Source organism: Pteronotus mesoamericanus, unplaced genomic scaffold, assembly GCF_021234165.1.
Source record: "Pteronotus mesoamericanus isolate MK-2021 breed Mesoamerican mustached bat unplaced genomic scaffold, CSHL_Meso_final scaffold_636, whole genome shotgun sequence".
Classification (NCBI taxonomy): domain Eukaryota; kingdom Metazoa; phylum Chordata; class Mammalia; order Chiroptera; family Mormoopidae; genus Pteronotus; species Pteronotus mesoamericanus.
The window spans coordinates 91299-114109 of record NW_026555324.1 but is presented as its reverse complement, the minus strand read 5'-3'; the positions used below and the strand labels follow the sequence as shown (position 1 = coordinate 114109).

The 22811-nt window shown below is 58.3% G+C and overlaps 1 protein-coding gene across 2 annotated transcripts in view; it reads right to left on the bottom strand.

Annotated features, from left to right (window-relative positions):
• The window catches only part of KDM4B (lysine demethylase 4B), a 115122-nt gene that overhangs the window by 7257 nt on the left and 85054 nt on the right, over positions 1–22811 (bottom strand). For both annotated transcript variants that reach the window (XM_054562165.1, XM_054562164.1), the window contains 9 exons: positions 16700–16801; positions 16145–16344; positions 8187–8629; positions 7808–7928; positions 5714–5892; positions 2969–3188; positions 1336–1412; positions 972–1027; positions 649–757 (listed from right to left, as the gene is read on the bottom strand). In XM_054562165.1, coding sequence (XP_054418140.1) covers positions 649–757; positions 972–1027; positions 1336–1412; positions 2969–3188; positions 5714–5892; positions 7808–7928; positions 8187–8629; positions 16145–16344; positions 16700–16801 — 1507 coding nt within the window. The remainder of the gene's footprint in view (positions 1–648; positions 758–971; positions 1028–1335; positions 1413–2968; positions 3189–5713; positions 5893–7807; positions 7929–8186; positions 8630–16144; positions 16345–16699; positions 16802–22811) is intronic.

Genomic DNA, 22811 nt, shown 5'->3' with positions numbered 1-22811 from the left:
AATGCACATACCCCATGCTCTGCCATACACATCACGCCCATGGTTAATAATACTGTATTGTGCACTAAAAACTTTGTTTAGAAGGAAGGTCTCATGCTAAGTGTTTTTACCACAAGTTAAAAAAAAAAAAAAAAAAAAAAAAAGCCCTGGCTGGCGTGGCTCAGTGGATTGAGCACTGGCCTGTAAAGCAAAGGGTCGTGGGTCCAATTTCCAGTGTAGGGCACACGCCTGGGTTGCAGGCCAGGTTCCCAGCAGGGGGCATGCGAGATGCAACCACACATTGATGCTTCTCTCCCCCTCTGTCTAAAAATCAATCAATCAATCTTAAAAGAAAAAAGAAAAAAGTTAGGTAGCAAGAAGAGTACAGGGCAGATTGTGTGAGGCTTCCGCTTATGAAAAAGGTAGAAAATGCATGTGCCTTCAGAGCATGTAAAGGCCATCTCTGCATGGAGACCTGGGAGCCGGGAGTCTGCTGTGTGCACCTGAGAGGGGAGACTTGCTATTCCTGGGCACCTGTGTGCCTTCTCGCTTTTGTACCTTGTGCCTCTGGGACTATTCAAGAAGTAATACTTTTGGCCAAACTGAAATTGATGTCACTTGGCTTCCTGGTGCTTCCCTCCCTTACAGGACAAGATCCAAGGGTCCTACCAGCTTCCATCGCTGCTCAGGAATGGCGCTGATGTCCACAGGGTGGCGCTCCATCACGTTCAGGAACCGTACTTCGGGGACTGCGATAGCACAGATCACGTGGATCCACCTGGGGAGAGCAGGAAGGGGTGGGGTCAGAGGTCATCAGTGTCCCTGTCCCCCATGTCATTTCACTCTATGGGCACTGCCCTTGTTCATGATGTTGCTGCTGGCCAGTCAGGGCTCACAGGACCTTAAGGGATAGTCTGAGTGATGGTTTGCTCCTCCTGGTCTCCCCCAGCCCCAGGCCCTGAAAAGGAGCGGAACCCCTTCCTTCTACCCACCTCCTGTCGGTTGTCATCTGCAAAGCTCCTCCGCGGAGGTTGCACAGGCAGCACTCCTGCAGGGACCAGACAAGCCGCAGTGAGGAGGGCGCAGGGGAGGGCTGCCCCCACGCTGCTGCTCTGGGGCCTGGTCCATCCCCTGCCCTTGGTCCTTACATTTCAAACGAGCAGCCACCAGAGGAGGAGCCAGGAGTGCGTCGGCTCCACCCCCTCACTGCCAAGGTGAAGAAACCAAGACCCAGAGAGGTGAGGCCACCAGCCCAGGGTCACTCTGCGGGACCTGGCAAGCCCAGGGCCCAGGTCTGGCTCTCCCAAGGGGCTGGATGGCTCTCAGAGTCCCACCCCAGCTGCAGGGGTGAGTTACCGCAGTCCAGGCGTGGGCCGTGCACCGGGAACATGTCCAGCCTTCATTGACCAGCTCTGGGCGGATGCCGTAGCAACCTGGAAGACAGCAGAAGACGGCTGAGTCGGGGTGCGCCTGTTGCTGCGGCTGCACATGAGGCTGACAGGGCCTCCTGGAATCCGGCCTCGGCACTGAGGCAACTGCTCTCACTGCCCTCTCTGCCTCAGTCCAGGGCACGGCGCACAAAGCAGGGGAAGGTCTGGAAACGGATGTCGGGAAGGGGAGCAGGGTCCCCTAGGTGTACCCCTCCCCAACTCTGCTGAGACCCTGGGAAAGTGACCAAGAAGTTGTATGGCACGCAAAGTTGGCCTTGTGGATGTGGAGTTCGGATCGGGATGGCCCAGTGTTCGGGCAGAGGAGCTACTTCCGAAACCACAAGCCAGAGGCTCTGACTTACCAAGGCGATTTGCTCTGGAATGTGGTCATGGTTCAGAAATGGGGAGAAGGCACAGAGGAGAGGGTCATGCCCCAGAACGAGGGACTCTGCCACACCCCTGGGTCACTGCCCAGCAGCACTGCAGGGACCCGCAGTCATCTGGGGCTTGTCACCCACCACACAGGGGCTCCACTGGGTGCCGTGGGCAGTGGCCAGGTGCAGAGAGATCCCCGGTAGAAACACAGGGAGAGGGCAGGGTGACAGAAATGTGGCTCTGTGTCCCCATGGAGACTCCAAAGGACAGCAAGGTGCCCGAGAGCCTACACTGGACCCCCTGCTCTGTCCCCCAAAGCAGTCAGCCAAGGTCAGGGCCTGGGGCACCTGGCTCCTGGAGGAAGTGGGGGCTCCACCTCCCTGCAGGGCCAGGTCTCAAGGAACACCCTGCACTGAGCCTCCTAAGGCCAGTGAGCAAGGTGCGTCTGCCCCTGGGACACCACCCACAGGCCCCTGAGAGTGGCCCCTGGAGCCAGCCCAGCAGGGCTGAGCCTAGAGACGTTCAGAAAAGAGACAGAACGAGCTCCGGGTAGTCTCCATGGAGACAAACGGAGGACCGAGACCTACTGCTGCCTTCCTCCATAGGGCAGGGGGCAGACAAAATTAAATGGCTCCACACGGCTGCCTTCTTTCCTGGGAGCTCAATATCCCATTTGTGGCCTTCGTGCCCAAGAAGGGGGCAGACGTCCATTCCCGTCTCCTTGGGCCACGGTCTGGCCTCAGCGTCTGGGAGAGGGCAGTCACTGATGGCAGAGATAAATCAGACCCCGGGCTCCCCTAGAATTGCAACTTTACCATCAACTCTAAACACAGTTAAAAATCGTCATGGTACCTGACAAGCACCTAATCTCTCCCTGCTGCTCCTTACGCCCCAGAAGGCAGGGCAGGGCAGGGGTCAACAGAACAGTCCAGAAAGGGGGCTGACCTGGCAGGCCCACCTTGGCCAGGGGGAAGGACAGGAAGCCTGACTATGAAGGCCAAGACCCTGCCCTATGACGCCAGGTCCTATGAAAGCTCCAAAAAAGCAGCTCAGGAGGAAGGAAGGGGCTCCCCGATCCACGGACGCAAGGGCGGTCGCCCTAGGAGGGCTAGCAGGGGCCACACGCTGCAGCCCCCACAGTCCTCCTCCAGCCCAGGCTGCCTGTCATCCAGGACCCCACTCACTGGCATGGACCTGCAGGCAGCACTTGGCGCAGGCGATCAGCAGGCTGGTCCCATCGTCACCGATGTAGGAGTTGGCTGGGAGTGGCTCTGTGTTCTCAGCGCTGGAGGTGAAGCACATTTCGGGGATCAGTGGCCGTGTCTTCTGGCCGCATTTGGAAGGTGGTACGGAGGGGCCCTCCCCGAGGGAGGCCTGTGGGACCTCCTTCTCCATCTGTAGAGACTGTAGAAGTGGGGTGCCTTTAGTGGAGAGCCCTTTGGGGGGCCCCTTGTCAACATTAAACCAGACCTCGGGGTCATCCTTGCCTCTCTTGGTCTGTCCCTCATGCAGTTTCTATAGCCAAACAGCCCTGGCCTGCCTCCCACCTTCCCTGCTGCTACACCGGGGCCTCCCGCCCCTGAAGCTGCCCCTGGAGGGCTTCCCCAGTGCGCCAGCCCTACCTGCCCAACCCTCAACTCTGCTCTCCCAAACATAGATCCTGTCCTGCCCCCGCTGAAAACCCTTCACCAGAGTCACATCCGAACACGGCACCGGCACCTTCCTGCTGCCCCTCCCCCCGTTGCCTCTGCAGCCCCTTCCCCTCTTCCCCGAGCCACAAGGGCCTTGCTCTTCCAACACTCCAGCTGCCAGGGGCTGTCCTGCCCCAGAACCTTTGCACACTCTTTCCCTCTGCCTGGAGCCCTCAGATCTCTGTCCTGGACCCCGCCCTGCCCCTGTGACCAGCAGTCCCAGCTCATCGGCGCTGCTGTCTTTGTGGTCCTGATCATCACCTGAAGGCATGCCATCTGTGTACCTACGCAGGTGTTCCCCCACCTCCAATTGTACCCCATGATGGTTGTACCCCAGCTTCAGCAAGTTCTCCAGCTCTCATCCCATGAAGAGAACGTGGTGAGATCGTCCTGCCCGCAGCACCAGGATCCAGCACCCAACCCAGGCCTGTTACAGGGTGGAGGGGCTCCCCGATGACCTCCAGGGAGCGACAGGGGGATTTGCCCCTGCTCCTGACCCCGGAAGAGCGCGCTCCAGTCTGGGACCTTCAGCATGACCTGCCAGGTGTTGGGGGGATGGTGGCACCTCAGACCAGGAGACTAGCTTTGAAATCAGAGCCTCACATCAGCTCTCCCCACCACTCTAAGCGGCCTCCATTAGTCAAGAATGACTTTCGTTTCCAAACAGGCAGGCTGTCCAGCCGTAGCCCTGCTACGAGGGCCAGCAAGACTTGGTTCCCGGGTCTAAAGACTCTAGGTTTCAGAAGCGAATGCCCTATAAAGCCACTGGTACTGTGGCTGATTAAAGTCACGATTCTTTGCGTAACAGCTGGAATGAAGACGGTTCACCCCTGAAGCTGCAGGTCCGAGCACTCTGACTCCTGGAAGCCCCTCCAGCAGCACTGAGGAGAGATGTGCTGGAGAGGACATTTGGATATTACTCATTTCCTCCTCCAGATATTGAATGTGCTAAGAGACAGTGGGTCCAGGCAGCTCTGGAGACGGACACACCGCCGTCGGCATGGGGCGCAGGCCTTGGGGCAGCTGAGCTAATGTGCAGAAGGCATCGGGCACTAGGCTAGGAGCAGGGGACCCGAAAAAGTGAGCAAGGCCTGGCTGCGTCCTCCTGGGATTCACACTCCAGGGGTTGATAAACACACAGGCAAAGAGCAAGAGCAGAGGAAGGCCAGGGGAGCCCAGAGTGGGACATCCCAGAGCCAGCCTGGGGAGAGCAGGCCTGGGAAGGCTTCCTGGAAGAGGGAGCAGTTGAGTGAACTCAAAGAATGAACAAAAATCTGTCTGGCAAGGCAGGGGGCTGATTGGGTGGGAGACCCTGGGGGACATCACAGAGGACACTGCTGCTGTGTGGGGTGGGGAGAGTAGGGGCAGATGTCATGGCTTAAGGAAGGCCGTGGGGGCATGTGGCCAGGCCAAAGGCCATGGTGAGCCCGGCAGAGTCTCCGGCCAGGGAGTGTATGGACAGAGCAGCCCCCCAAACATCTGTTCTGGCCACGGTGAGGTGCTAACAGGAAGGACAGGGGGCCTGCGGTGGGGAGAAAAATGCCGGAAGGCAGGCAACGGTCGGGGCCGGGGCAGGGGCCGCGGGTGAAACAAGAGGCTGAGAGGGCAGCTGGGCAGGCTGATGGTACAGGACAAAAGTGCAGGAAGAGGCCAGGTTCCCAACCCAGGAAAACATGGGGCAGAGGGGGCCCTGGCCTGGAAAGTGTGCGGACGCGGTGCCTGGCTGAGGGGAACTGGATCAGGTCTTCATGGCACTGGTGTCCCAACCGGGCCAAGCGGGGGTCTTCGCCCTGGCCCCGCCCACCTCTGGGGCTCGGCTGGCCACCACTCACCCGCTCGGGGCTCCAGCCGGCACCAACCCCAGGCCACGCTGAGGACCTTTCTGAGGACAGTGGTTGTGACACTTCCACAGCATCCCCCGACCTGTCTGTCCAAAGCCCCATGTTTTGCCCATTGACAAGTCACCTTCAGATAAGACTCAGAAACTGGGCCCCTTCCCTACGGCCCTCACACGGGAGGTGCCAGCGCACCCGGAACTGCCAAGGGCTTCTGCCTGCTGTCCCATGACTGTCCCACCCCAACCCGTCCTCTGGGCTCTCAGCTGATCCCACTGTGGCCCCTCCAGCAAATAGGGCCTCCTTCCCCACCACCTGCCCCAGAGCCCCTCTCAGGTAGAGCAGCACTGGCACCTCGGAGGGCAGACAGGTGCTGCGGGGCACCCTGAGGCCACACGCCCACCTGGCTGTACGGGTAGAAGAGGGTGCAGATGGCGCAGTAGGGCTCGGTCAGGGCAGCCACCGCGTTGAACTTCCTCTCGGCTTGGAAGCTGGCCGCTTTGTTCTTCCATTGCAGGGACAGCAGGGACCTCAAGGCCTCGGGGTCACTCATGTCCTCCTCCCCGGAGAAAGGGAAGGCTTCTAGAGTAAGGGGGTGGGGGCAGAAGGTTAAGCCATGCCTGAGGACCCACCCCCTGCCTCAAAGGGCAGGCGTCTCACTGCCACAAGCATTTGTGCTGATGGGTCCCCACTTACACAGCCCCTGAATCTCTCTGCAAAGGGGCCACCAAGCCACCCAGGCCTTGGCAGGTCAGGTGCAGACATGTGAGCTTAAGGGGGCCAAAGAGAAGTGTGGCTGGAAGTCAGGGCAGGGGTGGCATCGCTGGAAAGCCCTATTAAGGTTAAGATGGCACAGGCGTCTCTTCTGCCCCCCCGCCCCCCGGTGTTGCCTGGGGCCTCCATGACCAGCCCCACCCCCACCGTCCCATCGCTGGGTTTCCTGAGCACTTTCGGTTCCCTGCCCCCCGGGAGCCTGCCCTGAGAAGCTGATGCTCAGTCCTGAGGCCCCAACCCTCAGTGGCTGGGCCAGCATGACTGATACATGGCCCTCCTGACTGTAAAGCCGAGGCCACCTGGAGGAACTCAGGGCACATCTTGTTTTCCTCAAGGTCCCTTCTATATCTGGCGGCTGGGTCCTGTGATCCACGGAGCTTCTAGAACCCTCCCCACACTAGCCTTCATGTTAGATTCACAATAAAAGAAGGCATCCAGATGACTGCCAAATTCCATGTGCATCCTAAGTGGAGGGCTAAAGCGGAAGATGAAAAATTGGCTTCCCAGGGTTCCTGCCCACGAGATAGCGGCTCTGACTCTCAGCTGAGTGTTAAATGCAAGCTGCTCATCTCCTGGCCTCTGCCCCGTCAGCTCCAGTTCCCACAGCCCATTCATTGTTCCAGCCTCACCAAGGTCTGCAGCTGCGCTCAGGAAAAATTGCTTCTGCTGCGACTGGCGGCTCCTGAGCCCTGTGTCACCCACCCATGGCCAGCCATAGGTTGGAGCCCTGGGTGTCCCCAGTAATAGCTGCCTGCCTAGGGAGGGGTGATGCAAAGGTTTCCTCTAGTCAACAAGCAAAAACAGGGGCTGCCTCCTTGCACCTAAAGGCATTAATAGGCACCCGGACTGAAGAGACAGGACATTCTACTGGAAATGAACTTGGAAATGAGCAAGTCCTCAGACCCCATGCAGCTCTGTAACCTTCTAATTCAGTCCATTCCTCAAACCTAAAGCTGGAGGGTGCGGCTGCACTTCTGCCCCTTGCTCAGAACAGGTGTGGGCTGGGTGTTTCCTTCCACTCACTCGCCCATTTGTCTGCTCTGTGAATGTTCTGGAACCTCCACTCCATGCCCATCATCTGAGCAGATCCTGGGGCCGTTAGAGGATGTGACAGGATCTTCACACACCTTGGGGGCCACAGGAGTTTTGGTAGTGGGGCGGGGCTTAAATGGTGTCTGCTTAAAGGGGCAGAGCTTACAGTAGAGAGTAGGAGTGCCTGGGGTCAAGGACAACAACAGCCCCAACAGCAATGACCTCATCTCAGCTCCATGCACCTTCCTGGCAGGACTCCTGGGAGGGCCAGCAGCTCCCATTTTACAGTTGGGGACATCGAGTCGCAGAGCGCTGCATGGCACTCACGGTCCTGGGCTCTGGGCAGTGGACTAGCATCAGAGCTCAGACAGGCTGCAGCCTTTCCCTCATGGGTCACATTCAGGTCCTGGACCCAGGACAAGCAAACACCCCATTGTGGGAAACAGGGCAAATGGGGTTGTAGGGGACAGAGCCATGGGGTAGCCCTGTAGAAGGTGTGGGGGGGGGCTGCGTCTGAGGGCCAGGCAGTCTGGTGACAGAGGCTGAGGGCCGGACTTAAGAAGGTGGGCAGCGGGGGCGACCAGGGGGGCAGGTGGCAGAGGGGGCCTGGGGGTAGGTGCCAGGTGAGAGGGGGAGTTACATGCAGCCTGCGGCCCAAGCAGACCAGGCAGGGGACAGCACCCTCCCTCACCCTCATCACTGGATGCCTCCTGCTTGACCACTGACAGAGGGGACCGGGTGGGTGGTTTGCCCAAAGGGTGGCGCCGGCTCTTCTTGATCTCCATCTTCAACTTAGAAAATGTTGATGGCGCCTGAAACACAGAATAGGAAGCGTCTTTGAGTCACAGCTCGGGGATCGGAACAGAGCTCAGTCAGCAGTACTTCAGTTTCCTGAGTAGGGGGTGAGAGACCCCAGGAAGAGGCAGCAGGAGCCGCTGTGATTTCTAAACCACACATATGCTACAGGCCGCGGAGGAGCCGTGGGGGCCGTTCCACAAGCAGGGGCCCTGCGGTCACTGCACAGGGACAGGCGGAACCCCCAGCCCCAGGGGCCCTTGAGGGCATCCCACCTGCACTTCACCGGCTCCGCTCTCCTCCTCAGGCCCCGTCAGCTCCATGGGGGCCATCTGCTCCTTCCAGGTGGAGCCCTTCTGGGCAAAGTGCTCAGAGGCCTGCTGGCAGGACACTCGACCTTTGTCACACGTGGCTGGGTTGGCCCACGGCACCACATACAACATGGGAATGATGGGGCGCGGCTTCAGCTCCAGCTCCTCACCAGGTGCCTCGGGGGGCACGACATTGAGGGGCGGTGGCGGGGGGCTCTCTTCAGTGGCTTCAGGGCCAGGGGTCAGCACTGGGGGCTCCAGTGGCGGGGGCGGCACCTCCTCAGTGGGGAACTGGGTAGGCAGTGGTGGCGGCAGCTGGGGCAGGAGAGGGTGGTGAGCGTGCACGGGGCTCTTCTTCTTCCGGTCGCTCCGGGCCTTGGCTGGCCGCAGCTTGCCCCTCCTGTCCTCTGTGAGAAGACAAGAAGGGCCGATCACAGCTGAGGCCGGGGGCCACGCATCTCCTGCGAGCCCCCGGCCCAGGTGGGAGCTCTCTAGAGGTGGGGGAGGCCTCCTCTAGCCTTCCCCAAAGGAACAGAGGCTTCGGGCAAGTTCAAACCACTTCCAGGTCATCCTGGCAGGAAACCAGCTGCACCCGAGCCTTGGGGGAGCCCCCACCCTCTGGGCTCTGCAGGTGCTCAAAGAATCTTCTGAAATTAGCTTGAGGTGGAAGAAAGGGAGGTATCTTTCTCAAGGGGTGGGGGATAAGAGGCAGGATTTGTTTTACTTTTTGATATCTGAGTTTTGTATATTTCTACAGTGAAAACACGCAACTTGTAGAATTTTTTAAAAGCAAAGACTCAGATAACAAACCATAAATGAGCAGTCACTTGAGTGGAACACAAGAGCCAGACGAGCCTGCAGGGCCTGGAACACCCTTCCGCCCCGGCAAGGGCAGCGCTGGGGGGATTTCCTGACAGGTGACAGGGCGGGCAGGAAGCAGGCGAGGTGCGGCTTCAATGGCATTTTAACTGGGGGCCAGAATGGGTGTGTGGTCGGCAGAATCATGGCCCCCAGAGACGTCCGCATCCTGGCTCTGGGACCTGTGATGTGGAACCTGACAGGGCAACATGAGACGGAGTTGCACATGGGACTGAGTTCATGGAGACGGTCTGGGTGGCCCGAACACGCTAGCAGAGCTCCTTCAAAGCAGAGGCCCTTCCCAGCTGCAGTCAGAGGGTGCAGTGACTCCGGAAGAAAGGTCAGAGGGGTGCTGCCAATGGAGGAGGGAACCACGAGACTGGGGTGTGGTGACCCTAGGACCTAGAAAAGGCTGGAAATGATTCTCCCCTCACATCTCATACAGGAACCTGCCCTGCCACACGTGGGTTTAGCCCCATGAGACCCACGTGAAGCTTCTGACCTCCAAAACTTTCAGCAAATAAATCTGTGTGGTCACTGCCATGGCAGCCCCACGGGACTCGGCAGGCAATGGCCTTCATGGAGCCTGCTGTGCTCAGGGTGGGGAACACACAGCATAAGCGACTGCTCTCAAGGACGAAGGAATGGCGGCAGCCCACCAGGGCCCAGGGCTGGGAGCACGGTGCGCCCCGGAGCCCTTGGGCCTCGCCTGCCCCGTCTGGAGAACGGGCACAAAGCTCATCTGTGTGTCCCAGGTTTCCAGGGGTTCAGGATATCACATCAGGAGGGACACAGGCTGGAAACCAGGGGACCCACTATCCTGGCTGCCTGGGACCAAGGGGTTGCTGGACAACCCGGGACAAGCGGGTGTGCCACAGGACTCACGGGGCCCAGGGTACCTGTGCTTGACAGTCTTGGGCTGGGAAAATAAGGGCAAACAAAGGTCGAGAATCCGCTCCTGTCCATGTGAAACCGGTGACAATGGGAAGCGTAATGAGTTCTGGTTTGCAGCACGGCACCCGCGCTTTTACCTCTTGCTATAAAAACCCGTCCATATGTCACTCCTGTTCCTCAGCCAAAGATGATGGAAAAAGTGCTGATGACCTTGGGTGAGGGCTTGTCATTCAATCCCTGATCGGCACTGACCTCAAGAAGGGATCAAGCAAGGAATCTCCCTGCCGGAGGACACGCAGCCCAAAGTACAGGGAGAAACCCGTCACCCTGCTCACCCGCCGTGAGGGTGCTGCTGAGGCGCCCAGGCGCCGAGCCAGGCCTTGGGAACCCCTGCGGAGGTGCCCCGGCCTCCGCCCCTCCCTGCTCCTGCCCTTCTCTATCTGCAGCTGCAGCCCCCGCACTGGCTGCTGGGACAGCCCCTGGGGTCCTTGGCAGACATAACCTGTGGCTGTCAAGAGAGGCTCCATCAGCCAGAAGGCGATGAGAACTCTCCCCTCCCTGCCCTGCCCTCAGATCTGCGTCTTCCTGAGGCACCAAGGGTTCTTCCCGAGCCGATGCCCCTAGAGGAGCCTTAACCACTCCCCAGGCCTCCCTCCCACCCGCCCCACATGAGTCTGATCAAGTTCTCTGGCCAAGGAAAGCAAACAATAGATGCTCCCTCCCCTCCAGAAGTGGAATTTGGATGGCTCCCCACAACAAAGGGTCCCTTCCCCATCCAGCAACGTGGAGAGGGAGGGACGTGGAGCACTACTCAGTAATGCCTGGTAACAGCTGCATGGCCCTGGGCAGTGACCAGGAGGTGACCAAGGGCCCAGGAGCTCTGTGGCCGGGGTGCTGTGGGGGCTAACTTACAGCATCAGCACAGAGGCGGGCCTAGAGCCACTGTCCCCTTAGTGCAGAAGGCACTTGTGGGTAAACGCGTCGTTCTCTGAGGAAACTCAGTATTCCTCCCTCCCTCGCAACGCAACTGCTGAATAGAAATCACACTGTGTGTGTCATTATGAGGATGGTGGGTCCAATTCACTCTCTGCACTGGAGACTCTGCTGTCAAAAAGGGACAGGCTCCAGCCTTTTCTTCATATCTCCCAGGCTCTGGGGAGCCAACAGGGGCCAGACGGCCCTTTAGTAGAGAAGCCCAAGGCCAGGAAGGACACCCGAAGGCTTGGGGCTCTGTCCTCACCACAGGACGCCCCCAACCCTGGCAGCTCCCAGTCAGGGACCCCACTGTCAGACCTCAGCAAGCCCCCTACCTGTCAGAGCTTGAAGCAGCCCCCACATGGAGCAGGGATGTCACATCAAAAGGGCTTAGGATCAAGGAAGAAAAAAAAAAAGAGAGAGACCAAGCCCTGGCTGGGTGGCTCAGTTGGTTGGAGCGTCATCCTGTACACCCAAGGACTGTGGGTTCAATCCCTGGTCACATCCCAGGGCACATATCTATTGAGGTTGCAAGTTCAATTCCCAGGTCAGGTTGTGTACGGGAGGCAACCAATGTGTCTCACCCCCCTCCCCCTCAAAATCAGTAAATATATCCTTGGGTGAAGGTTGGGGAAAAAAAGGGCTCAGTGTCCCAGTCAGCCTGTCACCAGCAGGTGAGGCCTCCCACCCGTCAGGTCTGGGCCACGGGCAGGCGGCAAGCAGGGCCCTCTCCCACAGCAGGCAAGCTGAGGCCCTTCCAGCGCTACTGTTAGGAGTGGTGAGGACGTCACAGCCAAGACCACCCCCACCACTGGATTATATCGGCCTGCCTGGTTCTTTGGGGCTCCCCACACCTCTTCTATGGCACCAAAGTTCACCTGGGGACGCACTGAGAGCACCTGGTTTAGCTGGGATCCCAAGCTCAACCTCTGCTGTATGTTGCCCACAGAAGGGGGGCAGTGGCCTCATGACTGCTACCTGGTTTAGGGACACTACACCCCCCACCCCTCCACCCCCTGCCCAGCCTGGGTGAGCTGGCCTCGGTGCCCACAGTACAGGCCACTCCTGCCAACTGTACATCTTCCCCATGCAGAGCTGAGGCAGGGCACACCCCCGTGGTGAGGGAGGCCCGGCTAGACTATGCTGGGGGGGCAGGGGTGTCCTGTGAAGCAGGGTGTGTCTCTGAGTGAAATGTGCAGTCCCCTCATAAAGGCCTAGCCCACCTGCTCCCTGCGGGGTACAGCAGCCTTTGCTGCCCTGTCCTAAGCCACTCAGAAGTCATCAGGCCACTCCTGAAACCGGGCGCTCCATGGCCAGCGACTGCCCACAGCAGCTGCTGCTCACACTCCTGGGTGCTGCCATCACCTCGAGGGCCTGGGGGGCACTGGGGCGGGCCCCTTGGGCTGCGCGCTCTGCCGGGGAGCAGTGTGGCACCATGGTGGGACCTGCCCTCCGGGGTCCTGGCGCTGCCCCTGTTGCCCCGTCCCCCAAGCTGTGAGAAAGGACAGCGGCCATGCCGAGCCACGGGTGGGGCGAGAGTCCTGTGAGATGGCCACAGTCAGGCAGGAGGAAGGAGCCCCTGCCATCCCAGCAAACCAGGACTGGCACGGCCGCCTTCCGGCCCCTTGCCTGAGCCGGGGCTGGGCATGGCAGGCGAGGGGTAGAGGAAGGCTGCCGGCCCATCCCAGGGCAGCAGCTCTTCCCAGACCACCCGGCAGCGGGTGCGGAGTGGGGCGGTGGCAGCCAGCAGGAAGCAGACTCCCAAGGCCTAGAGCCCCATCAGCCAGCCCAGGGCCCCTCCTACCCCGAGAGGCTTCCTCCTGCCCGCTCTTGCCCCCAGCACTCGGACACTGTCAGTGGTCAGTGTGTGAGTGACAGTAAATACAAAATTATTGTTCACACCTGACATGATCCTTAGCACTTAGAGCTTTTAGGAACATTAAGCTGGTATTAAAGGAAGTCTGGAAACAACTTTAAAATCTTCCACTCATTCCACGACACGTGTTTGCTGTCACCCGACTGCGAATACTTATTCAATGTGTTCAGAGTCATCTTCCCATCAGTGGCTCAAGAGATGGCTCTCAGGATGCTCCTGATCTCAGCAATGGCTCTCTAGTGGCGGCAGCTACATCCAGTGCCCCGGAAGCTATGTCCAGTGCCCCAAAGGGACCACTTCCTTTCCAATGGAAGACACCTCACCACAGCCCAACTCCTCCTTCTTGGGAACGGGGCTCTGCCGTGGGACAGGGACCGGGTGTCTGGAGTTGGGGAGCACTGCCAGCCCTGGGCAGGGATGCTACCCCAGACACGGCCCCATCCTTCCTGGGGTCCACGTGCCTCTGGAAGCTGATGGAAGCCACGGCCCTGAAGGATGGCACTGAGGCCCCACCACATGACACCATACATGACACTTCAACCATCGCTGGAGTGCAGACCCTGAAGCCCTCTGGGAAGAGCCCCAGGGGTCCTGGGATGAGGCTGCTAAAGGGCAACGGGAGTGAGTACTGGTGAGAAGAGCACGCGTCCTCCACACCCCCTCTGCATGGCCTGCGGTCTTGTCTACACGTTTTACTCTCAAGAAACAAGAAGATCCTGTTCAGGCAGCAAGTGCCCCCACGAGGGAGCCCCCCTGCCTCCCTAGTGAGGCCCTCGGCCCAGAGGCCCACCTTGGAGAACTCATTATTACCCAGGACAGCCCAAGCTCGACCACCCAAATGCCTCACAGAACATGCGCATTTGGTCGTATTTTTTTACCTCCTGGAGCACGCACACCACCAGGGCAGGGCCTGAAGGACCACTGCGCATGGGCATCCATGTGCCCCTCTTAGCTCCGCCCCCAAACTCTGGGGGTCTCTGAGAGTAACCTGCTGCTTCTTTTCTCTTGGTTTCAGTGAGGTTTTTCTTTGTTACGGGCTGAACTGTGTCCCCAGCCCCAAATTCCTCTGCTGAAGTCCTGCCCCTACTGCCTCAGAATGCGGCCTTACTTAGTAAGGCCCCGCAGATGCCATGCGTTCAGATGAGGTCTTCAGAGTAGCCCTAATCCAATGTGGCTGGTGTCTTTATCAAAGGGGGGCATTTGGGCAGAGAAGCGGGCACAGGGAGAAGGCCATGCAAATGCGAAGACTGCACCTGTAAGCTAAGGAGAGAGGCCGCAGAAGGAACCAGCTCTGCCCACCCTTGATCGTGGATGTTTGGCCTCCAGACCAGTGAGATGGGAAACTCTTTTTGAGGCCCCCTAACCCTCCATCTGGGGTGCTTTATGGGGCAGCCCCAGGAGAATCAAACGCAGCCTCAACAATCCACTGCTTAGCTTGATGAGTTTTCTGAACCCTATGTACATGGGACATTGCACGTCCATGCCCCCCTGGGCACAGAACGGTGGCCATCACTTTTCCCACCTGCCACGGAGTGTGTCCTTCCTCTGTCCTGTGAACTGATGGCCAGTCTCCAGACCCCCCCTGACCTCACTTCTTCTAGCGCTCTCCCTTCACCTACATTTAGATCAACAACCCCCACCCCCGCTGGGATCATGAAAGGAGCGGGAGAACCTCCAGATAACATGGGGGAGTTCTCCCAAAGCGCAGGGCTCCATGTACTTAGCAATTCTTCCTTGCTTTTCAAAACCATCTCTAATTTCTTCCGTAAAGGTCTTTTACTTTTTGTTAGCTTTGTTCCAAGGCGCTTACTCTCTGGGTGCTTTTACTCTAAGTAGCACCCTGACGATGGCGCTGCCTGTCCATGGCTGGCCTCCAGGAATGAGGCCTGGCTTCTGTGTACGGGGCTCATATGGCATCCCTGCTGGATCTCTGAGTGACTAGATGGCTCAGTCCCCGGGTCCCTTTCTATGGAGGGGATCAGGCCTAGGCCCAGATACTGCCGGCACATGCCTCCTCTCCAACCAGGCGACCTCTCTCCATCTTGCCTTCTGGACCTCCTGGGTGCACTAAGCAGACAGGGGCATGACGCTCCACTAGGCAAGCGTGTGTTGGGCCATCTGGGAACATGCCAGCGCACAATTCACCCAGAAACTCTCCAGTGCCCTCCTCGGGGACATTCGCCCTGTCAGCCAGGGGACAGTCACTCCCCAGCTGGGAACCTTAGCATCACCCTGGGGGTACACTAGGGGGCACGTGCCTGTCTCGGACTCACCCATGGACAGTCCCCTCAATGTTGCATCCTGGTGAACACACAGCTCGGAGACAGGCAGGGCCACGCCGGGCTCCCATGCTCCAAGACGCAGCCCTGAAGAGGGAAACTGAGGGTCCGAGCAGAGCCCTCTGGTGAGCTCTGGCCTGTGACCGGGCCTGAGGTACCACTGCCAGGCGATCTGCCACCCCGACCCCCGTTATTGCCCAGTGCCTAGAAAGGGCCGGAGAGGAGAAGGCCCTTCCTCTATCCTGGGGAGCAGCTGCTATGTACAAACATGGGAGCAGCTGAAGCTGCAAATTAGAAAAATGAAACCAGCCATAAAAAAGAAAACACTGTAAAACATGGGAGTGAGAACCTTTAAAACACTCACATACTAATACTCCATGGCTAAAAGGGCCCCGCGCAGTGTGAAGGGCATGTTTCTGAGACACCCCCACCACGAGCCCGCTCCCCAACATCTAGCCACAAACAGCAGGCTGTCCTCTTCTCTAGGAGACAGATCACACCTCTGCTGTGGCTGAATGTCTGTGTCCCCCCCAAAACGCATTATATTGAAACCTACCCCCAATGTGATGCTCTTGGAGGTGGGGCCTGTGGGAGGTAATCTGGTCATAAGAGTGCAGCCCTCACTAATTGGATCCCAGACAAGAGAGGCCACAGAGCTGGCTGGCTCCTCCACCCTGGCCGCAGCAAGAAGGCAGCTGTCTGCAAACTGAAAGAGGGCCCTCCCAAAACCTGGCCACACTGACACCCTGACCTTAACGCCCAGTCTCCAGAACCCTGAGAAACAAAGGTCTGTTGTTTTGAAGCCGCCCAGTCTGCGGTGTTCTGTGACAACAGCCCAAACAGACGGACCCATCTCTCTTCAGTTTCTGGGAGAAGAGGGACTTTTCATGGAAACCCCTAGCTGTTCACTGTTAGGAAATGCCTCAGCCAGGAAAGCACATGCACTAGACTCTTAAAGAGCAGAAACTCTGGTCACAGCGAAGGCTGGCTCTTTCCGCCAGCTCGGGGTCAGGAAGGAGTGGGCGGGAGCTATAACTAACCTTCAGCGCCCTCTGTCTCTCGGCCCTGCGGTGGCAGCTGGGGATCCTCCTCCTCGTCCTCCAGGTCGGCCTCCTGTGCGGCCTCCTCCTTCACACTACCGCTGGTCTCCTCCGGGAGGGCCGCCCCGGCCACCCCCTCCCCTGACAACTTGGGGTCTTCCGGCTTGGGCTTCTTGGGCTGACTACGTTTCCGGTGAGACCTGGAGAGGGAGAATCATCAGACAGGAGGCGAAAGAGCAGAGGGGAGAAGCCTCAGGTCTGTGCTATTAGAACGGAGCCCCCACAACCAGAATCAGGGTACAAAGGCCCGCAGGAGGTGGCTCCATGGGGCAGGGGTGGTGGAGGGAGAGAGGCCTGGGCCGGGGAGGGTAATAGGGGCAGTGGGGTCGTGTCAAGCGGGTGCTGATGACAGCCGCAGATGGGATGACTGGACAAACCCCGGGCTCCAAGAGCCCCCATGGGGTGGGGGTGGGAGGGCCAGGGAGCGTGAACACAATGGAAACAGCAGCCGGTGGAAAATGGACAGACAACAAATGAAACAAAAGGTGCACTTACGACAGCCCCGGCTTTTTGCTCTGCTCTTTCTTCCTCTCTAGATTTGGTTTCCTCTCCTCCTCAGTCTTTTTCCAGTGTCTGCTTTCTTTCAGACTAATTTGTCTAGAATGTAAATGTCAGGGAGTTGTTCTCTAGGACTGGTGTAAACTCCCCAAGACGCCTCACCTAAGGGCCTCGACTTGGGCGCCTGCTTCCGTCGGGCTCCCCCGGCTCCGGGAGCCTCTCCACACTCAGGAGCCCCATGCCCGGGGAACAACCTGCACCCATGCCCCTCGTCACCCTGTCACCGGCCTCCAGGGCAGAGCCCATGCCGGAGGGATGGCACATCTCCACGACTAGCCTTGGCTCAGGGTGTGGCAGGCCTGGGGGTGGCGGGAGTGAACCTCAGCCTCCAGTGAGAAGTCAAGCTGAGGCTGAGCTAATGGGTTCTTAGTGAAAACAAGGGAGAGTTGGGATTAAAAGGGAAGAAAAGAAAGCAACAAAGGGGGTGGGCCTGCAGACTAGTGGCCAAGGCGGCCCTGCAGAGGCCCTGGGGAGCAAAGGCCTGGAGCCTTCTGGGGAGGAGACAGGGCTTTTAGACCCACAGCAGGTGTGTGGCACCCAGGAGCTCAGGCAGGGCCCAGACGCCCCCCAGGGAATGCGGGGAGGCCCTGCCACATGGCTGCAGGCTTCAGACCTCATAACCAGCCCCCACTACCCTTCCGTCTTTCCCCGTCAGCAGCCTGATAATGGCAGTGTTTCCCAGAGAGGTGCTGGCTGCAGCTTCCCTCCATCCACGAGTTCTCCATGTGGCCCAGGGGGGCCAGACTCGGACGTGGGGACCTTGTGGGCGTCCCTGTGGCAGACACACCTTCAAGGACCAACATTCACCAAGGAGAAGCAAGGCTATCTGACCAGGGCTGGGTGGGGCCCAGTAAGGCCCTGTGGGCTCCCACCGCCAGGACCCCTACCTCCCACCTGCTGGTGTCTGCAGCAGGAGGGCCCAACGACACCCTTGCTGCCTCCCCAGCCTGCCCCACTCTCCTGCTGGCTTCTGGGGAGCCCCTTGCTAACTGTCTCCTAACACTAACCTCTGCTCGTCATTCATGGCTTGGCTGCCTAACTCAAGGTCCCTAGTCTCTGCTGTTCCATCTCCTCTAAGCCCAGTGGGCACGTGACAAGCCCCACTAGATGTTTGTGGCATGAACCACCCCATGGCCAAAGGTGAAAAGCAGGGAGCATTCGGCGGCGGGGGGCAGTGGAAGGATTGAGCAACATGGGCAGAGGCATGGCGTCACATACAGCATGGCGTGCAAGGGTCACTGCGAAGGAGGCAGGGTGGGGGCGGGAGGGGACACGGGAGCCAGAGACACTCGCCACCACAGCAGAGCCACCAGAGAATCCACACAGGGTAAGTTTGGGAGATGGCTCCCACAGAGATGGGCAGAAAGCCCCAGGACCTGTCAGGAGATGCAGCTGGCTTCCATCACCAGCTGTCACCTGAGGAGGGGCTTCTCTGGAACATTGCAGGTCACTGGGCTGCAGGGCTGGGTGCCCAAAGCGAACCTCCACGCTGGCCCCAGGCAGCACCCAGTAGAGGGATGTCCTCCTACTATCAGCTCACCCGGCCTCATTTTCCTGCAGCTGGCCGGTCCCTCGGTGCTCTCTCCGCCCCCCTTCCTCTTACCCGACCCAAGAAGCGGCCCCAGAGGCCACTGCTGACCTGTCTACTCACTTCCAGGGCTGACCAGGGGCATATCTACTGGGGCCCTATCTGTCCCAGAGAACCCAGGCCTTCCTGTCCCCCTCCACTTCGCTGGGCTCAGAGCTCTGGGGCCTCCAGCCCCAGTGCCAAAGCCCCAGTACCACTGGGCCACCCCAGCGTGAAGACCCCTAAATGGGTGGAACTAGGTGAATGGACTTAGGCAGAGGGCCATGCTCTACTGCAGGGGGAAGGCAAGTGGAAGGTCAACATGTGGAAAAATGCCCATTTTGTGAACACATAAACTGGGAGATTAACGCAGGAAGAATCTGTGGCCCATCTGCCAAAGAGCAGAAGGGAGAGGCACCCACCAGGCACAGCCTCACACACTCTGGCCAGAAGCACATCCCCTGAGCTGCTCCCCGGATACCACACCTTCTTTTCTTTTATCTGTTTCTTCTCTCAGTTACTTCCATATGTCTCCCCAGGACAGCTTCCTTTTTTGGGGGGGTGGGGGGAGTTGCTTCTTTTGTCAAGTTACCGAGCTGTGCAGACACCTAGGGTGTAGCCACAGTTCCTGCTCCCACACCCACCAGCTTCTCCACCTGCATCTGCCACCATCTTCAGTTGCTGTGAAATCCCAGTTACATTTTTGACTCTGTAAATATTGCTCACCCATGCTGGCGTGCTGCATTCTTTACATACTCTTCCTGCAGTTGGTAACTGACCTATCTTAGGGCCTAGCTTTCCTGGTTGTCTCCAAGCTCTAATGCGGTCTCCTATGCAGGGTGTCACATACTCCTTGGTTACATCCTTATCTTGAGACTGGTTTGGAGTCTCCTTGGCTGGATTGGTTTTCTTGGTCCTGTGTCTTTCCTGGCTGATGCCCTTGTTTGGCTAGAGCACACCCTCTAGTAGCTTCCTCAGAAAGGAGGGGAAACCTGGGCCTCTGCTTGTCTAAAAAATCCGTATTCCTCTTGCCCATTTAGTTGGTAATTTGACTTAGGTACATAGTTTTGGGCTAAAAATTATTTCTCTTCTCATTTTTGTAGCATTATGATTGCTACGTCCAATGCCATTGGGGTCCCCTGTTATTTATGTTGACAGACATATTCATTCCAGAAGCTCTGGAGACCTTCCATTCAACCCAAGAGCAGTGATGTGCTACAGTGTGTACAATTTTCATCCCCTGTGCCAGACTCTTTAACCTGAAAACGTGGTTCCCAGGAAGTGTTCTGTTCTCTTCCTGAAACTCCTAGTAAAGGCTCAAGCTTCTTGACTGAGCCTCTGACCTGTTTTCCAGGTGATCTTTCTGTCCCACCCTCCGGGAGATTCTCGCGCTGCCTCCCAACCCATCTCGTGCGTTTTCTTGACACTCATTTTCAATGTCCGAGAGCCATCCCTTTCCTAAGTGTTTCTTTTTATAGCAACAGGTACTTCTGTCATCAATACACAGCCACCTCCCCTTCTGGGGAGGACGAGTCTTCTGCTGCTCATCGACTCATCTCTCTCTGGGGAGTTCTGCTTTTCTTTTTTGTTTGAGATGCTCTCTGTCTTCTGCTCAAGAGTTTCCTCAGAGGTTGAGGAACCCCTGGCTGAGTTATGCGAGGGACTAAGAAAGTGGTTGGTGGCTGTGTGTGTGTTAGTAGGGCTTGCTGAAGGGGATGGAGAGGACAGGAACTGTCACTTCACGGGGGGCCCCCAGTATCAGAATCTATAGCTTTGCTCTGCTGGGCCACTCTGTGACCCAGAGAAGACCCTACAGTCTCTGGACTCAGGGTTGCGGGGCACATGGCGCTGGCAGCCAGGCTTCAACAACCCCACCCTCAGGGAGCCCCCTCCCTCCCACCCAGGACTGGCCAGGCTTCACCTCACTAGGCAGCAGGGCCACTGTTTTCTGCTGAGAGGTGGGGTGAGGTGGGTTGGGGTTGGGGTGCGCTGAGCCTGACAATCCCTTACACAGCTGCCTTCAGCCCACTTGTCCCAGGAGGTGCCTGTACCTCAGAACCCTATGCCTTTCCAAAGTTCCTCAGTGCAAACTAGCCACATGCTGTCTGCCAACCCTCAGCCTGAGTTTCTCTGTACTCCAAAGTCAGGTGTCACTTGCCCATCCTTCCCTTGTTTTCCAAGTTTCCTACTGCTGCTCAGCTGTCAAGGTCCTCTCCCCCATCCTTTGTCACTCATTTATAGTCATTTTAGTGGCATTTCAGGGGAGGATGGAGATAAACGTGCACTTGTCAGGCTTAACTGGAAGTCAGTTTATACAAACCAAAAATTGGGACTGAGTCCAAATACCTGTACTAATATTTCCAAGACAGAAGCAGGTGTCCTTGGACAGGATGGCAGGAGAGGCAGAGTAGGCCTCTGCTGTGCACAGCGGGCGCGGAGTGGCTCCGGGCCTGGTCATCGAGGGGCCGGAGCCCACAGTCCCTCTCTGCCCTAACGCAGGACTGTCACACTCACAGGACAGCTTTTACCCAGGACTTCCAACTCCACAGGGGGAATCTGGGGCATCCAAGGCTGCTGGGCCAGGGGGCAGGGGCTGTGAGCCGTGTACCCCAGGGCCCTTTTCCCACTCGCCCAGCCCCAGGACGCGCCCCCCTTCCTCCCAGCACTCCCTGCCCTCACCACCAAGTGGGCGGGTGCTGTTTAGAGGCTTTTGTCTTAGAAAAATTGCAAAATTGTAGAGGGTGTCCTGGGGAAGAACAATTTGGAAGCAATTCAGTAAGTCTCCAGGGCAATAAGCTCCTTCAGGGCCTGGCAAGCCCCGGAGACCAGAGGGCCATCCCTGAGTGGTCAGAAGCTGTTTCTGTGGGGAAGGTCTCAGGGGTGTGGCAGGGCCAGGGTGGCCCTGGTGGGAGTAGACTCAGAGGCACAATGGTGTCCAGTGTCAGGTCAGGAGGCATCAAAGGGGGCGCTGGAGCTGCTCCTGTCTCCTCGTTTCCATGGTGATCCGAGGGTGGTGGTAAGAAGTGGTGCAGGTGGGCAAGCTGGGCCGGGGCTCTTGGCCACAGAGCCGATGGTCTCCTCCATGGGTAGCTGGAGGTCACAGCCAGAGGAGCCAGCAGGAGCTGGGGCGGGACGGGGACCAGTGGGTCCCAGTGAGGAAGCAAGTCTCCTCTCTGTCTTCCTCTCCGCACTAGCATGGTAGTAGCTGTCAGATGCTCTGCAAACGCTTGTGCGGTGGGCTAAACATGCACCTGCTGCAACATGTGGTCGATGGGCTGTGTTTCTCAGTGTTCTCATTGGGAGTAACAAGGAGACAGGAGGAAAAAACAGTCTGCACATAGCAAAGGGCTGTAGAAAGGAAGGGGAGCAGGAGAGCTTGGCAGAGACCCGGCCTGGGTGAGGCACCAGAAGCTGCGGTGGCCTGTGCCAGAAAGGCAGGGATCCCACCTGCTGGTGAGGACAGAAGAGGCCACACAACACGGAGCAGCTTTGCGCCCTGCTTGTCATGGGGGGGCAGGGTCGGTTTATCCAACAAGATTTAAGTGTGGAAGATGAGTCCACGGAAGGGCGGCGAGAACCGAGAAGACCGTTCTCTTCCGGAGGGGCCGACACCTGGCCTCTGCTCCGAGATGACATGTGGGGCACAGTGTGGGGGGCTGGCAGGGGGCTGGGCCCTCAGTGTGGGGGTGGGTTGGGACTTGGCTAAGCCGGTCTCAGCAGGACCAGGGCGAAGCTGCAGGGCCAAAAGACCAGGTGAGACTGCAGGGGGACAGAAGATGGGTATGGAGCCCACCACAACGCCACACCCTCTGTCTGGGGCAGGGGTTCTCATCCAGGGACACTGGGTGGTACCGGGGGACATCTGTCATTAGGAGTGGGGGACCTCCTGGCATTGACTAAGAGGGGGCAGGGATGCTGCTCAGCAACCCACAGTGCGCAGACTGGCCCTCACAGAGAATGACCAGCCCAAGTGTCCACAGTGGAGGGGGGCAGGGGCCAGCAGTGGGGTGGAGGCACACAACCCTGGTCTAGAATCCACATTTGCTCCTACCCCTCTCTAATCCAAGCCACCCTTCCCTCAATACAAATTCTCTGAGGCTCAGGGGAACAACGCCCCCAGTGGAGACCAGCCACACTGGGCAGGGGCAGGAAGGCAGGGGTACTGTGGGCATGGGACCAGGAGAGACAGATGCAGGCAATTCTGAGTCGCTGACTCAGGTGGAGGGGCTGCAGTCTTGGGCTCTGAAACGACAGTCCCCCAATCAACCTTTTAAGAGAAAGCCACCCCGTGACTTAAAAAGAAAAGGGAATCAGTCTTATTTTACATATTGAAGGCTTTAGAGAAAATTATATCCTTGGGAACATGACTTAAATTGTTATTCAGTCCCACTGTTGGAATATTACCGCTCCCCAGGTTGGAGGCAAAAGAGGCTGAGGCAAGAGAGGAACGTTCCAGAAAGGAACTGAGCGTGACAAGCAGGC